The following is a 17,301-nucleotide window of genomic DNA, read 5'->3' on the forward strand; positions in this document are numbered from 1 at the left end:
GACAGAGCAGCCAGGGCCTGATGATACAAATGGCACTAAACAGTACACAAGTCTTACCTTATAAGACAGACACCAGTGCTTCAACAAGTGCATGTGTGTGTAAGGAAGCAACCTACCCAACACGAAAGACCTAGAGACTGGATGGGAGCCTCCAGCAGCATCCCATTGGTACAAACATTATTATTCCTCATTTACTAAAACTCACCCTAAGCAGTTGAATAAACACCTAATAACTTGTGTTATCATCTGTACATTACACATTCCAGGGATGCTCATGTACCATTGAAAACAGACACACGATAGAGAAGAAACAAAGTCCCAGGACTGAAGCAGGATCTTTTTAGTAAGATTATAGTTCACCAATACCAGCATATCAGTTATTTTATATGGATTAAATGATGCCGATTCAGTCGGAATGATCTCCTGGAGTGGAACCCTAAAGATACATTACAGAGAATAGCTTAGTTGTAATAAATCAGAGTGGTTGGAAGGTTTTTCTTGGGAAACAAACAGTATTCCACCTTTGCCACCTACCTTCAGACAACACATGAGATGTACCTCGGATTATCCTTACAATGTAAACATGGTAGATACATGTAGAAGCTAATGTTGAGCCTTCTCTTCAGATCTTCATTTGGTAAATATATGAACTAATCTTGAAGAATCAACATATCTGCTAATGATGTCGCAAACAGCAGAAGTTTTTATTTTACCCACTAGTATGTTAGAAACACGAGTGGCATCCACTTCCTAAATAACATGCCACTAGAAACTCTATAAACTTTGGTAAATGTCGATAGTTGCAGAGGGGCTTCAGGCCTTTTGTTCATAGGGTCGCTATGAGTCATGTTTGACTCAAAGGCAATCAACAACAATATTACTATGGGGAGTAGATCTGTTGCTCAAAATCAGAATTAAAGGCTACTAACTAATATTTTTTTGTAGTCTAACTTTCAAAAAATCCTATTCTAGGTAGGAACATCCTATACAAATTTACCTTTAAGAAAAATAATCTTTTAAAACAGTCTAATGTGTGTAACACACCATGTTTCATAGAAATGTACTCATTGGAGATTTCACAATGCGGAAGACCCACCTTACCAGTGTGCTCTTCTGCTCCCAATGCAGGACGGCAGTGGGCTGCCTCAGTCCATGAAGGAAGTCCATGTTAGTCTGATATCATCAAAATGTTCAATCATATGAGTAAATCATTTTTACCTAAAATATATCCTGTATTTTTTCATCCCACTTGGGCCTACAAGTGCTTCCCAACAGGAACGGGGGGGGGGGGGGATGGTTGAGAGACTTAACATTTAAATGTCCATAATCTACTACTGTCTCATCCATTTCAAGTAATAATGACTCCACAGAGAGCCCCTGTGACCTGGTGGGAAAGTTCTGTGCTGTCAACACAAAGGCCTGCTGTTCGGTTCCACCAGTTGCTTCGTGAGAGAAAGATGGGCAGTCTCCTCCTGTGTGATCTACAGCCTTGTAAGGCCCACTGGCTGGCATATAATCACAGCCACAATGATTCAGTAGGGCAGAGAAAGACTGTCTCATTGGGCTTCCAAGGCTGTCATTTATACAGTCTCCCACGCTACCTCTTTCTCCAGCAGAATGACGGGCACATTTGAATCATCTACTTTTTGGTTAGGAGTCACAAAGTTCCTTTCCAAATTCCATAATAATAATAGTGATTTTTATTTTCAATTAATAAACTAGCACCCTGAACTTGTATTGCTATGCATAAATCTGGAAATGTGTCTGCTCCTTGTGAGAAGTGTCTGTTGTGCTGACATGTTAGGTTTCTCAGCTTTCAAGATGTCTATAAACCACGGCAAAAATCAAACCAACCACACTGCTACCCTGTGAGGAGCTTTCCCAGGAAACGCAGCCCGAGGCATCCGTTTCCTCCTCACCTACCTGAACGACTTCTTAATATTCTCTGCTTGAATTGCCTTGAGAATCTCTCGGGATAAATGAGGATCATCCATTCCCGAAGACGTTGCTTCTTCTGATGGGCAATTTTTGTGCGTATAATAACCCATCAAAATTCCAAAAATAAATAATGTGGTCGCTGTGCAAAATATTTTCAAAAGGCGGCAAAAACTGTAGCGGCTGCTCTTTGGTGCAGGTCGTGCGTAACGGGTGACATAGTCAGGCTCCTCTTGGAGTCTCTGGAACCTTCCTTTGGGGGAGGCTGAGGGCTGAATGGAATCAAGGTTAAGGTCTTCTGTCTCTGAATGCCTCGCGTTCTGATTCGCAGCACCCTCCAACTGGAACTGATCAAATCCAGGCTCCTCCAGTTCCTTCTCCATGTCCCACTCCAGGTCAAGGGCAGTGGCTTGAAGGTCGTCACTGTCCAAGAACTGGGAGTGTCCAGGACCTCTCTGGTCTGCACTGACTTTCTGATAGGCCATCTTTTTACCTGTGAAAACAAAAGATACCGATTTCTATAAGATAGAAAAACCTTCGATGATAAAAAGAAACAAATACAAGTCTGTAAATCAGACTGGTACTTGCCATGTTTTACTGATGGTAAACAAAGATTGTGATAAATTTCCTATCAAACTTCATATAGAGAACACCCTAAATACACGGCCGCTGAATGATTCTGATTCACAGAATCCCACACTTGGGTTTCCACAAGTGCAGATCCTTATGGAAGGAGATTGACCATCTTTCTTCCAAGGAATCGCTGGTTGATTGAAACTACAGCACCTCACGTTTCACACCACACCACTAGAGCTACTTACAAAACATCACAGACTAATACTGATGAAGTATTTAATCCTATTTTCATTGTTTATTTTACTTTAAAAAAGGACATAAAAATAGAGGGCATTTGGGTTAAGATTTTTCATATTATACACTCTATTAGTCTGTGACACTCAGAAGTAAAAATTAAAGTTGCATTGTATAGCATTGGAAGATAATGTATTATAATGAAGGAAAAATATGTATAAATTAGTAAGATCCCTTTGAAAAAATTAAAGGCAGAGACAATATAACATGATTTGATAAATAGAGGAGAAAATACTGTAACAATTTACATTGCCAGAGTTAATTTTCAAAAATACAAACTTACAAGGAGAACACACAGAAAAAAATGTTTCATGGAGTAATTCTATAGGAGTAAACATAATATGATATATTCTCTAGTCATAAGTTACCAGAGAGGTTGGAAAATTTCAAGGCCATCAAAGAGGACCAAGATATTTCAAGAATCAATGGCATAAATTGGCCTGAAATTTAAGTAGATGTCCGGCATGGCAGAAATCCAAAAAGGAAGTCCTCTGCCAGACTGAGAGACTAGGGTCTCATAACTTCGCAGCAGGAGCAGCAGATGGAGGGCTTTCTCCCCTACCCTCTTTTGGATGATAGAGCCTGTGTCCTGCAGAGTGATGTTAGAAGAACTAGACTAATTAGCGGCAAGAGGTCTTAACTCTATTTTCAGTAACCCACTGCTGAATTACGGTTGCAGATTAAGAGTATTTACACTTATATTTTCTGAGTAGGAGATTTGTCCCTCAGTTGACATTTGAGTTTCTCACTCTATTTTATGATTTTTCTATTTGTCCCACTATAATTTGCTTTTCTTGTTGTATGTTTTTAAATTTATTGTATAGAATAAGATAAAAATCATAATGCAAAATAAAAACCATTACCATTCAAGTACAACAACTACGACAGTGCAAAATAAAAACTATCATCACTCAAGTGTGTATTTGGCATTGTATACTAGAATTGTGTCCATTAGGCTCAAGGCTGATGAAATTCTATCTTAGGTATTTGGGGCCTGTTGTCAGAATGTACCAGTCCTTGGATAAAGAGATTGGACTGGGGAAGGTGGAAGGCCAGAAAACCATCAACCAGAGGGACTGACACAGTTATTGTAACAATGAGTTTGACCATGTTAAAAGTCATGAGGATAGTACAGGAAAGGGCAGGGTTCAGATTTATCATTGACAAGCACAACTCAATAGCATATAGAAAAAACAATACCAGATTTTAGTTTTTATTTTGCTGTCCGTGAAGGTTGTTGGAATAATAACTGAGCTCGATTTATTCAACCAGATAGGCCTATGAGTCTCCATGTAAAAAGATTCCTTCACCCATCAAGCATCTTTCCTTTTGAGATGGCCAAGAGTGTGATGACTACAAACGGACACTTGGGAGCCAGGATGCTTGGAAAGCAGAAGATCAGTGAAATGGAAGAACTCAATGAAATGACTTGCTAGAGCGGCTGCAGCCGTGAACTCAGGAATTGGAGGACGGTCAGGATAGGGGCAAGCTTCAGGTCTGTCATTCACAGGGACATAGAGTGGACTCAACACAACAACTTTATCAAGACCTAGGAAAATGATGCTCGAATACGTGTCCTCCACACATAAATGCACACAGGTGAAATGCAGAACTATAAAACAGGAGATCCTTTTAGATTGCAAAGTTAAATACCTTTTAATCTATTTCACTTGAATATACATAATAAATGACAATTTCAAAATGCCAGCAATTTTTTCTTTGTTAGCTCAAGCATCAATAAATTCCACTACCTTGACATATTACTATATTTATCTTTTTGACTGTTCAATTCATGTATTATTGACCAATTTATTTTGATCCTGTCCTAATGCAATCTGCTGCATTTTTCTTACAATTTAATGATCCACAGTCTTTCTCTATAAAGACTTAAAAAAATAGATTTGCAGAGCATGGTTTATGCTAAAGAAAGACTTTGCACATGGGAGTGACTATAGAAATGTGAGATCTCTAATTCTGACCTTTAATACAAACATCCAAAGTCATTTCTCTACAAATCATTTGAAAATCATCTGCAATGATGAGGCAGAGTTTTCCTCCCTAGCCTGACAAAAGGCATTCCATCACATGTACATCAGCAATTTAATGCTTTTCAAACATCAGACAGAGCTATCAATTAGAACGCAACGCAGACGCAGATATTAACTGTTCATCATGATATGTCTGACGCCCTTCCCACCACATTCCCACTCATTATACATTAATAATAAATTGTCGCTAAATTCTGTCTTCCTAGGATGTAGTCTCCAGGTCTAGTGCGGATAGAGCTGATTATTGCAATAAAATTTAAAATTTTGAGCAAAATTACCTAGGAAATTGATACATAAAAGTAGAAACAATCAAGAATTTTTAAGTATTTTAGTTGGAAGGGAAAAACAGTGAATTCCCTGAATATGTGTATTAAATTTTTAGAAATCGGTTTCTTTAAAATATCTTGCCTTAGACAAAAAAAGTAGTGACTTTCTGCAAAAAACAAACTTTTTAATTATTAAATTTTATTAATTTTAATGAACATTTACAGAGATTTTAGATTTTCATTCATTCACTGTTGCACTATTTTCTCTACCCTCCTCCCCAGTTTGTTCTTCTTCCCCCCCCCTTGAAAGTCTGAAAAAACAAACTTTTGTCCTAAAAGCTTGCTTCACTTTAAAATATGTGTGTAGACTAATGAACCATCTAGAATCAAACATGAGTTTTAAGGTACCACATAGACATGACTTTGGCAGATTCAATTTTGAGTTAGCACAAATTACTTTTTAGGTGTCATGTAGAACACAGTTATCTTCAAAATACCTGTAACTTATGAGCTCTATCAAGGATCTAGCACACTTATTTTACCAGGATTGTCTAATTTCTAAATCCAAGCAAAACGTAGCCTCACTGCAGCCTGCCTGAGTCACTCCCTGTGCAGTTCCAGCCACCGGCCTCCGCGTTCTAGCCTCCGATATTTGGAGTTCTTCTTACAACATGGCAGACGTTGACAAGGAACAGTCTGAACGTGGTCAAGAGTCGGATGATGTTGAAGAAGTAGAAGTAGAAGAAACTGGTGAAGAAACAAAAATCAGTGTGGCAGCTTACTGTTCAGATGATGCAAAATCCTCAGATTCTTGCAGCCCTTCAAGAAAGACTTGATGGCCTGGTAGACACACCAACAAGATACATTGAGACTTTGCTTATGTTACTGAAAAGACGAGTGAATGATCTTAAAACCTTCAAGTTAAATGTACACAAAAAGAAGCCAAATTCTATGAGGAAGTTCAAGATTTTGAAAGAAAATATGCTGATCTCTAGCAACCTCTATATGATCAGCGTTTTGAGATCATCAATGCAAATTATGAGCCCACAGGAGAAGAATGTGAGTAGAAACCAGACGTGGAGGATGAAATTTCAGAGGAGCTGAGAGAAAGGCTAAGGTTGAAGATGAGAAGAAAGATGAAGAAAAAGAAGATCCCAAAGGAATTCCCACATTTGGTTGACTATATTTAAGAATGTTGACTTGCTTAATGATATGGTTCGGGACATGAGGAGCCTATTCAGAAGCTCTTGAAAGATGTTAAGGTGAAATGCTCGGATGCGGGCCAGCCAAAGAGTTTTTGTCTTGGAATTTCACTTTGAAGCCAATGAGTATTTCACAAACGCAGTGTTGACAAAGACCTACAGGTGAGGTCTGAACCAGATGATTCTGACCCCTTTTCTTCTGATCGACCAGAAATTATGGGTTATACAGGGTGCCAGAGAGACTGGAATAAAGGAAAGAATGTCACGTTGAAAACTGTTAAGAAGCAGCAGAAACATAAGGGACGTGGAACAGTTCATCCTGTGACTAAAACCATTTCCAATGACTCTTTCTTTCATTTTTTTTTTACCCCTCCTGAAGTTCCTGAGAGTGGAGATTGGGATACTGCTGCTGAAGCTATCCTTGCTGCAGACTTGGGAATCAATCACTTTTTATGTGAGCATGTAATTCCAAGATCGGTGTTATACTTTACATAGAAGATGATGATGATGACGATGACGATGACATAGAAGAAGAAGAAGAAGGTGAAGTAGTAAAAGAGCAAGGAGATGAGGAAAATAATCCAGACTATGACATTAAGGAGGATCAAAACCCAGGAGAGTGCAAGCAGCAGTGAGGAAAACAAGGGTGTATGTGGCCTGAGGATAATCTGCACTGGTCGACCTTCTGCTTCCCTGGAAAGGATGAATTGACTTCATCTGACAAGCGTATTTCAAGGGTTTTGTTTTGGGTTTTGCAAAAATATTAAAAAGAAAAATCAGTCAAATTAGCACATATTAGATGTTGTTGTCATTATTAGGTGCCTTCCAGATAAGGCCAACCCTGGGACCTTACGTCAGGACGTACTGTAGCCTTTCCAGACCCTGCATCTCCTTCGTGATCTCTGCCATGTCCAAGTGTACGGTTCCATTTCCTGTTTTAATCCACCTTCTTATGAGTTTTCCTCTCTTTTGATGACTCTCTACTTTTCCAAGCACATATTTTTTTTTCCAAAGACTCGTATTTCTCTACAATATTTCCAAAGTGTGTGAGTCCAAGTTCATCATCTTTGCCTCCAAGCCACAACCAAGCTGCTGTTCCTCCAGGACAGGGTGGCTTGCTCTTTTGTCAGAATATATTAAGTCTTCTTCATCAAGATCACAGTCCAAAAGCATCAATTACTCAATCTCTTTATTTATTGTACAACTTCCACAGGCGTAGGAAACAGTTGAAAATGCCATGGCTTGGGTGGTCGTTGTTATTGTTGTTGTTGTTAGGTGACATCAAATAGAATACGAATCATAGCGACCCTATAAACAAAAGATCTGAAACCAGTCCAGTCCTGTGCCATCCTCACACTTCCTGACACACAAGAGCCCACGGTAGCAGTCACCCTGTGAGTCCACCTGGTTGAGGGTGTTCCTCTCCTTTGCAGACCCTCACCTTCCATGTCCCTTTCCAAGAATAGCGAATAGCACATCCTAGCAATTTGTCCAAAGTACATTAGGCGAAGCCTCAGCAGTCTTGACTCCAAAGAGCACTCTGGTTGCACCCTCTCTAAGACAAATCTATTCATTTTCTTGTCCATCCATGAAATGTTCAGTGCTCTTCTCCAACACCACAGCTCAAAAGCATCAATTCTTTTTCTGTCATCTTTATTCATTATCCAGGTCTTGGATGCTTAGCTAGTAATCAGAAAGACCATAGCCTGAATCAGATGTACCTTAGTCCTCAAACTGACATCACAACTCCTCAATAATTTGGAAAGGTCTCTAACTGTAGATTTTCCCATTGCATAGTGAAAACTTTATGAGAACTAATGGATTGGGTGTGATCATATAATCCTAGTATTCAAGCTTTATTTTATCATACTTAGACAACATATCTATTAAATTTACACTGTCTTATCATTTTGAAACTGTTCTATTTTAATGATTAAACAAATAGACATACCTGTATACAAACAAAAACTCCCATAGTAGATTACAGAGTCAGTCTAGAGATTAAGATGCACCTGATCCAGGCCACGGTTTTTGCAATTACTAGTTATGCATCTGAGAGCTAGACAATGACTAAAGATGACAGAGAATTGATACTTTTGAATTGTAGTTCTGGGGAAGAATACTGAACATGCCATGGAACTCACTGAGAACAAATGGGTGTGTCTTAGAAAGGGTGAAACCAAATTTCTCCTTGAAGGATAGGAGTTGGAAGCTCTGTCTCACATACATTGGGCATGTAAGCAGGAGGGACCAGTCCTTGGGAAAGGACATCATGCTCAGAAGGGTGGAGAGACAGCACAGGAAAGGAAGATCAGATGAGATGGGTTGATACAGTAATGTGGAAATGGGGTCGGTGTGTCCCGAGTGAAACTCAGGACAGGACGGGCTTCAGGGCCGCTGTACATAGGGTCGCTATGAGTCGCAGGAGACTCCCACAGTTGAGGGCACACAAGAAAGAATACCAACAAAACCACACTAATCCTGTAAAAAAGATGCAGTTTTATGCAGATGAGGGAAGGGAAACTTGTGACAGTTCTTCAAACACAAATATCTGTAACATCCTTTATGCTATAATTTACCAGTGAATCTTTCTCCTTAAGCGCAATTTTTAGGAAAAGTAGAATATATTTTTCTCATTTTTAATATATCTTATTCATCAACATGTCCTACTCAGGTGAGATTCTTTCCCACTAATGTCTGCATGGAAGTTTAAATTGTTTTTAAAATCTAATGTACTAAAACATTTATCTTTTATATACACTCATCTTTCTACAAGGAAAATAAAACAGATACAAGTTGAAGCGAAAGATATTTTTCTGGGATATGACAGCCTTAAATCAATAAAAATGAATTTGCATCCACAGTGAGACTATGATTAGTTTAAAAGTAAATTCATACTTCAGAATGCTGTTTCTTTCACACCTTTTTACTGGCTAAAACTAAGTAAATCATATAGAAATAAAAAGTGAATACAGAAGCAGGCTGAGAAGTCCATGCAAAAAATGTAATCTCTAGCTCCCGTAGACCTAGGTTAAGCAACACTTTAGATGAAAAATATTCATAAAATAAAAAAGTAATAAGATATTTGTTATAATGTCATTTAAATTCACACAGCACTAGTATAGTCTTGCTTAGCAAGAATAGTAGGGGATTTACTCGGCTAATGCTTTATTAAAAAATTGAATGAGTAGACATACGGAGCTCTGGTGGCCTCGTGGCAAGAAGCTGTACTGCAATCCCGAAGGTACACGGTTCGAGATGGGCCATCTCCTCCTGTGTGATTAATTGCCTCTGAAACCCCGGAGGGTCAGCAATGGGTCAGTTCTGACTCAACAGTAGACAACAAGTCAGATTAGGAATCCTGGTGACTTTGAGAGGAAGATTCTCTATGAGGTGGATTGATTCAGTGACTGTGGTAATGGGGGTAGGTGTGTTGGAGATGGTGAGATTGGCACAGGTTAGAGCAGGGTCTGGGGTTTTTGTACACAGGGTCGCTATGAGTCGCAGGCAACTTGACGGCACATAACAGCAATCACCACCACCTCCAAAAAGTCAGTGGTTTGAACCTACCAGCTATAATAAAGAGATGTGACTGTTCTCATCAAGGTTTGACATTCAGGGAAATTCTAAAGGAAGGTCACTTGGTCACTCTGACCACCCCCCCCCCCAGGGTCACTGTGATTGGAGTTCAGCCAATAGCAGTGGTGGGACAGGTAGTCAGTCAGATTACCCAGTTCAAATTCCAGGTCTTCATTATAATAAACCAATACTTAATGTCTTTATGCTTAAAGTCCGCATTTGTGGGATAAGAGTAAGAAAAGCACTGGAGATACAAAGTTATTGTGAGAAATTAATGAGAGAAAAAGATTTAAGGTGTTTAGTACAGAGTTTAACATGGCATCATTTTTCCACTAGCAAAAAAGTTACTTGCTCCAATAATTATATACATTCTTAAAAATAAATGCTATGTATTCATGCAGGAGTAATGATTTTGAAAATCACTACCTAACATGGGAAGTATTGGAGAGCACTATGCTGAGTGAACTAACTCAGTCCCATACAGACAAATACTGTATAAGACGGTTACTGTAGAATTAGAAAGATAGATAGTAAAATACGTATGAGGATTCAGGGGCGGGAGGAGCAAGGCCAGGGTAGGACCAGAAGGGTGAGGATGGGGAGGGGGAGAATCATAGGGTTGCCCAATTTGAGAGATAGAGGGGTGGGTGGGCAAAGGAAACGGGAAAGATCCGGTGTGGAAAAGTATACAAATATTGTAAGCAAGCAGGTATAAAAATTAAAAATTTGTTTTTTTAGAAAGGAAATATAGTCTTGCTTAACCTAAAGTATGATCATGCTTTGAGCTTTACAAACAGAAACCCAGGGACAATGAAAAATGAAGCTATGAATGTAAGCGCTTTTGAGGATAGGAAACATCAAGTTAATCATTGGCTATGGTTCAAATAGGTAAAAGGGAAGTTTAGCTTACATTTATGCGTAAGTTTCTGTTACACTGTACATGCATAAGTTCAAGATTTTGTCATTACAGAGTCCAGTTTTTAAACAAACAAGAAGGAATAGAACATTGATTGCAACAACAGGTTTGAGCTTGGAAAGGCGGTGAAGACCATACAGGAGAAGGCAGTTTCCATCTGTTTATAACGTCACTATGAGTCACGGTCAACTCGATGAAACTTACCACCAACAGGAACAAAAAGAATCACAGACTTTTTTCTGTAATAGTATAGAGTTATATTTTCATTTCCAGGAAATAGTGATGTATACAGCTCTGGTTACTTAGTGGTAAGGAATTACGTTGCAAAACCAAAGGCACACAGTTCAAAACCACCAGTGGCTTCAAGGGGAAACTATGGGCAGTCTCCTTCCATGCAACTTACTGTCTCTGAAAACAATGTAGAGGGTCAGCTATGAACTGATTACACGTTAACAGGACATATAACATCAACAATAATTGTCATGTATAATCCTGAGACTCTACACATGATAGATAGAGGTGGATAGATAGGTAGGTAGGAAGGGGAGGGGAGAGGAAGAGCGAGAGAGGGGGAGAGCGAGCGAGTGAGATTCACTATATTTATATTCACTACTAATTGCATTGGGAAAGTCAGCTGTCAGGGAACTTTCCAGAGTATTTTAGAGCAATGACATTAGGCTGGAGGCTAAGGTGCACCTGATCCATGCCACAGTCTTCACAATTCCGTGCTATACTTCAGAGTGCTGGACAATGACTAGAGATGATAGAGAACTGATGTCTTTGAGCTGCAGTATTGGAGAAGACTGTTGAATACACCACAGACTGCTAGTACAAATAGGTTTGTCCAGGAGAAGTTGAAACCAGGCTGCTCCTTGGAGGCAAAGATTCTGAAGCTACATCTGACATACTTTGGGCCTGTTGTAAGGAGAGAGCAGTCCTTGGAGAGGGACATAATGTTTGGGAGGGTGGAGGAACAGCACAAGAGAGGAAGGCCCTTGATGAGATGGATCAATTCAGTGATTGGGGTAATGGAAGTAGGTGTGTCAGAGACATTGACATTGGCATAGGATAGAGCAGGGTTTAGAGCTCTTGTACATAGGGTTGCCATGAGTCTCAAATGACTTGAGGGCACATAACAACAACAATATATATATCTTATGTTTTTATATGTAACTATATGAACATAAGATATATATATATATAAAATTAGACATATATAAACATAAGGTATAAAAATGAGATATATACATAAACATGAGAATATATAAAAACATGATAGATATATAAACATGACATCTATGAGATTTATATATATAAACATGAGATAGACATACACATGAAATATATATACACATATATAAACATGATATTTTATATATATACACATATATAAACATGAGATTATATATATATTTTTTTTTCCACTGATGTTATACTGATTAAGTCCAACAGTATAAAAGTGGTACAGATGTTCTTAGAATCACCAAGACATCTGAAGGCTTTCCTACTGGTGAAAGTTGTAAGTAAAACAAATGTCTCTAGGAGATTAATTTTAAAACATGAGGCAGAATGACAGTTCTATTATTGAACCTTTATTGTAGAAAGAGGAAATATTCAGGTAGTGTGTCCTGAAGCTCTGATCGTCAAACCATCTGCTTGTGTGGGCAGACTGATTGGAGGAAAGGCATTCATTAGAAATGTCAGTGCCTCATCAGGAAGCATTTGCTGTGGACCTCTGTGCAGTATCACTTAAGGCACTTTCCCTGTGAACTGTATGAGTACCCAGAAGAAATTTTAAATCTAAATTTAAGGATATTAGTTATAGGCTAAAAACATTTGGCACATGTTTATTTTAGCATGACACCAGTTAGCACAAATAAAGTCTATGTTTATGGAATAAACTTTTGTTGTTGAAAGCTTTAATGGTCTCAACTTGAGAGCAGGGCAAAAGACAAGACCATAAAAGCAGTAATTTAAAATACTCTGTTTGCTGACTTAATTTTTCGGTATAATGAGATTTTTTTTTCCCATCTGTGGTTTTGTAAAATGCCCTTGGCAATTGCTACAGTGCCTTTAAATGCATCAGGGATTCTTTATTTAATTGTAATTTTGGATGTCAACTGCATAAAAGAAATAACAATAATTATTTGTTGTTCATGCTTCACTAATTGAACAAACAATGTATATAGAGCATACAGCAAAGAGGAAATTTCATCTGTGATTTATTTTTAGGAAAACAAACCAGTCGAAACTCACTCTTAACTGTGAGACTACACTGCATTTAACAGAGAAGAGATAGAACTTGCAGAGTATAAAACGAAACCTTGATTCTGAAGCCCAACTATCTTGACCATGAAATGGCCTGTGAAAGAGATGCTTAAAAATGACACATTAATGGGCTACACATTTCTAAATACAGCCAACATGATTCGAAAGAAAATCGTTTGATGAGATCCAGCCAGTTTGTGTAAATTTGTCTGAGATCACTTGCATATGCATGACCACCTGCCAGAAGCCTAAGCAGGCCAGCCTTTCTTGGGGTACCTGTGAGGAACTGTCATTTATGTAATACACTGTAACGGGGGTCACTTGAGTTCATGTATTTAACATCTGAGCTGTCAATATCAAAATTTTATCATTAAATCTGGGCTTTGGGGACCATCAAGAATAATTAAAATAAGACAAAACAATAGAGTATGCTATGAGAGTTTCCTGAAAAGGCAATCTGAACACAATGCTGTTTCACACTTGACTAGTAACAGGAAGACTGGAAGTTCAAATCTATCCTGTGCAACACAGAAAAAGACCTGGCAATTTATTATCAACAGACAATAGTCTATTTTAGATACTGTTGTCCTCATAAATACACGGGGTCACCATGATCACGAATCCCTCAATGCTATTACAAGTTACAATAAGGTTCTTTTTTTATTTTATTTTACACTGATTTCTTTACAAAACTCAAAATACATTGTTGTGGTTTTTTTCACACAAGCTCTTTCCCATTTTTCACCACCCCCACATCAAATAGAGTGACCCTATGATTCACACCCCTCTTCTTCTACCCTCACCCCCTTGGATTCTCATATTTATTCTACAAAAATTGTTTTATACAATATTTGTCCTTATGGACTGAATTCAGTCAGCATAATCTTGACAACAATTGGTTAAGCTATTGTGTTGTGGACTGTTTATTTCCAGGTCCTTTTCTGACATCTGATTCTACCCAGATTCTAGAGAAAAGTTAAAAACAACAAACAAAACCCCCAAACCCAAGACTTGGTTATCCCTTTCATTTATAGTAAACTCTCAGAAAATACTCACTTCTAGAGAATTTATCTCTTTCCTTCTTCAGAGTATTTGAAGAGACTTACATTAAAAGTTCACAAGATATTCAGTAAACATAAACACAAAACTACAAAGCAAACACGTGTGGAGAAAACTACTGAAATGTTGGTTAGCAAGAACCACTGTGGTTAAGCCTAAATGAAACTCTCAGCTTCCCTGCACTCAGGACAGAGGCGAGTGCCTTCAGGGCTTTGATGTGAGCAATGGGTTCACATATACTGGACATGGAGAGGCTGGCACAGGTAGGGCAAGCTTCAGAGCCCTTGCTCAGAGGATTGCTAGTAACTCTAGTAATAGAACAGATGGCAAATTAAAGCAACAACAATCTTCCCACAGTTAACTCTATTGTATGACATCTTAACTCTTCTTTCCTGAAAACAACTGAAAAGAGCAAACGAGGAAAAAACAACAACATCGTTTGAGAAAATAAAATATTTCTAACTTAGAGGCACTGAATTTCCACTCTGTGTTATTTTTCCTTTGAGAATTTCAAGCAGAAGCTTTGGTTTTTAGGAATTAAGAAATGTGGAAATCTGATTTCCAGGATAAAGCACTTCCAGTTTGGGCAAACATGCGGGCGCCTTTTGAGAAGTGAAGATATTTAGAGAGTAAATACATAAATTATCACTGACAAGTGAAAAATAGAATGCTTAGTGGTCTCATGTAAATACGTGCTTCATCTGCCTGTTCCTGGAAATCCAAAGCCATGGTGTAAAAGCAGCAATTTGAAAGCATTCATGCTGGCAGAAAGGAGAAAAAAAGTCACAGCGGACCTAAGGGGCTCTTCCTGGCAGGCAGCTCTCAGAGCGCCAAGTGGTAATACCACGGAGGAGTTAACTCCTGACACCTTCAAAGCCCTCTAACGCCAGTGTAAACCACACGTAGTGGGGAACCAAGAAGGGTTCGTCCAAAGGCTGAACGTGAACTGCAGCCCTGTGTCCTTTCTCAGAAAGAGAAAAGGGAAGTTTCTAAAATCATGTTTAGAAGAGGTCAGAAAGTAGGCATTGCCGTCTTTCCGCCAGTGTTCTCTGCTTACAAGCCTCTTTTCTTTATGCATAACCACAAAGATGCCTTTTGGGATGCAGAGAAGACCTAACAATCAAGATCTTCTTTTCAGCCCTGGAACCAGAACAGATTTAAAGATCAAGGGAAGACCTGTCAGATCAAATGGCCATTGAGATCCTTGTAGACACGATCGTGATCGAAACCAGAGAACCATACAACTGTGAGTAGTAACTGCCCGATAGCTAGCCTTCCACTGGGCTTCTGAGACTGTGAATCACCAGGGGAGAGTCACCTTCTCCTGGCTGAATGGCTGGTGGGTTCCCACTGCCAGAAAGGTGTGGCCTTTGGGTTAGAATTGCAATTTATACAGAGTGGCGTCCACTTCCATAATAGCTTGACTCCGGAAACCCTATGAACTTGGAGAGAGGATGAAAGGCACCCAAGCGTCAAGGACTCTCCTTCACAGGGTCACACTATGAGTCGCCTGCGACTCGATGGCACTTAACAACAACAACCCCACAAGAGCTCCTACATCGGGGTAGCAGAACAGTAAAATATGTTACGTTTTTTGGCATCCTGACAGCTTTTGTGGGCTCCAAGAAGGCATGGGTGTTGTGATGTTGAAAAGTTGGGATTTGAAATGTGACAGGCTTGCTTGGAAATGTAACAGACATGCCAATCCACGTTATTGAGGGTCTTCCCACCTTTCCAAGCCTGGTGTCCTCCAAGGACCTTCCTTTTCTAACAACATGACCAATGTGTGTGCGATGAAGCTTCATCTTCCCTTCCTCCAAAGCACACTGGTCACACTTTCTCTGAGAAAGAGGAGCTTGTTCTTTTAGCAGCCTTTGAGATAGAAAGCCTTGAAGGTAAGCTGGTGGTAAAGAGCTCCCTCCACTGCCAACCTAACACTGCCAACCCAAAACATTTGGTTCAAATCTACCAGCTGTTCCACAGGAGAAAGATGGACTCTTTTCTCCCAACGTTAATATTAATGCAGTATAATGCCTCTGAAAACCCACTAGAGTGTCAGTTACGATGCAAAGCTACATGGTAACAACAAGCTAGCCTAAGAACACTGTTGCAGTATGTATTCTAAATTCAGTAAACAAGAGTTATTGTTGTGGTGGTTGTTATGCACCAGCTGCCAATCATAGAACTCTATGTACAACAGCCCTAAACTCTATCTTGTGTCAATCTTATCGTCTCTGACACACCTACCCTATTACCCCAGTCACTAAACAAATCCATTTCATCAAGGGTCTTCCTCTCTTGTGTTGTCCCTCTACTGTCCCAAGCATGATGTCCCTTTTTCCAAGGACTGGTTCTTCCTTGCAACATGTCCAAAGTATGTCAGAAGAAGCTTCAGAATCCTTGCCTCCAAGGCACAGCCTGGCCTCACCCTCTCTAGCATGAAACTGTATGTTCTTTTAGCAGTCCATGTATATTCCATACTCTTCTCCAGCACCACAGCTCAAAGGCATCAATTGTCCTTTTATCCCCCTAGTCATTGAGTTATGAATTGCTTCATATGGAGAGGATACTTGGACAATGAATTAAAATAAAGACCAAAGCATAAGGAATGCTTTTAAATTGCGGTGGTGGTGGGGAACGTTGCTTATAGAATAGGCTGACCAAAAGAAGCACAAATCTATCTTAGAAGAAGGATAGCCAGGATGCAGCACTCCGTCCCCCGACTACAGACATGTTTCCAAGAGCAGTCAGTTTCTGGAGCGAGTAGTGGAAAGGCTGGCATCCCTCAATGAGGAGGGTTGACACAATGGTCATAACAATGGCCTGAGCACAACAATTAGATGAATGTTCCAGGGCCAGGCCATGCTGTGTGCACCCAAGACCACGATACACTGAAAACAACCGGTGACGCCTAACAAGAAAAGCTTCATGTGAAAACGTCAATATCTAACATTCAAATTTTAATCCTGTTAGTTGAAGTATTAATCCAAGATACTGCAGTGACAAGAATTCTTTGTAGCCAAATAGCATGTTCCTTATATTATAAAGATAATTCTGGCAGTATATTACATCACTTAAAGTTAGGGGTAAGAACTTCATTCTGTGAATTATGTTTTCCAATGCTCTAGTAATAGGATAATACTGTTGTTGTTGTTGTT

At 39.2% G+C, this 17,301-nt stretch overlaps 1 protein-coding gene and 1 pseudogene across 1 annotated transcript in view; one reads left to right on the forward strand and one right to left on the reverse strand.

Annotated features, from left to right (window-relative positions):
* Positions 1–17,301, reverse strand: part of NAALADL2 (N-acetylated alpha-linked acidic dipeptidase-like 2) — a 1,157,216-nt gene that overhangs the window by 882,842 nt on the left and 257,073 nt on the right. The window contains exon 2 of the mRNA XM_006890336.1: positions 1,924–2,428. Within this exon, the coding sequence (XP_006890398.1) occupies positions 1,924–2,428 (505 nt within the window). The remainder of the gene's footprint in view (positions 1–1,923; positions 2,429–17,301) is intronic.
* LOC102851707 lies at positions 5,773–6,956 on the forward strand (annotated as a pseudogene).

Source organism: Elephantulus edwardii, unplaced genomic scaffold, assembly GCF_000299155.1.
Source record: "Elephantulus edwardii isolate Elephantulus edwardi_28Jun2011 unplaced genomic scaffold, EleEdw1.0 scaffold00088, whole genome shotgun sequence".
NCBI classification, from domain to species: Eukaryota; Metazoa; Chordata; class Mammalia; order Macroscelidea; family Macroscelididae; genus Elephantulus; species Elephantulus edwardii.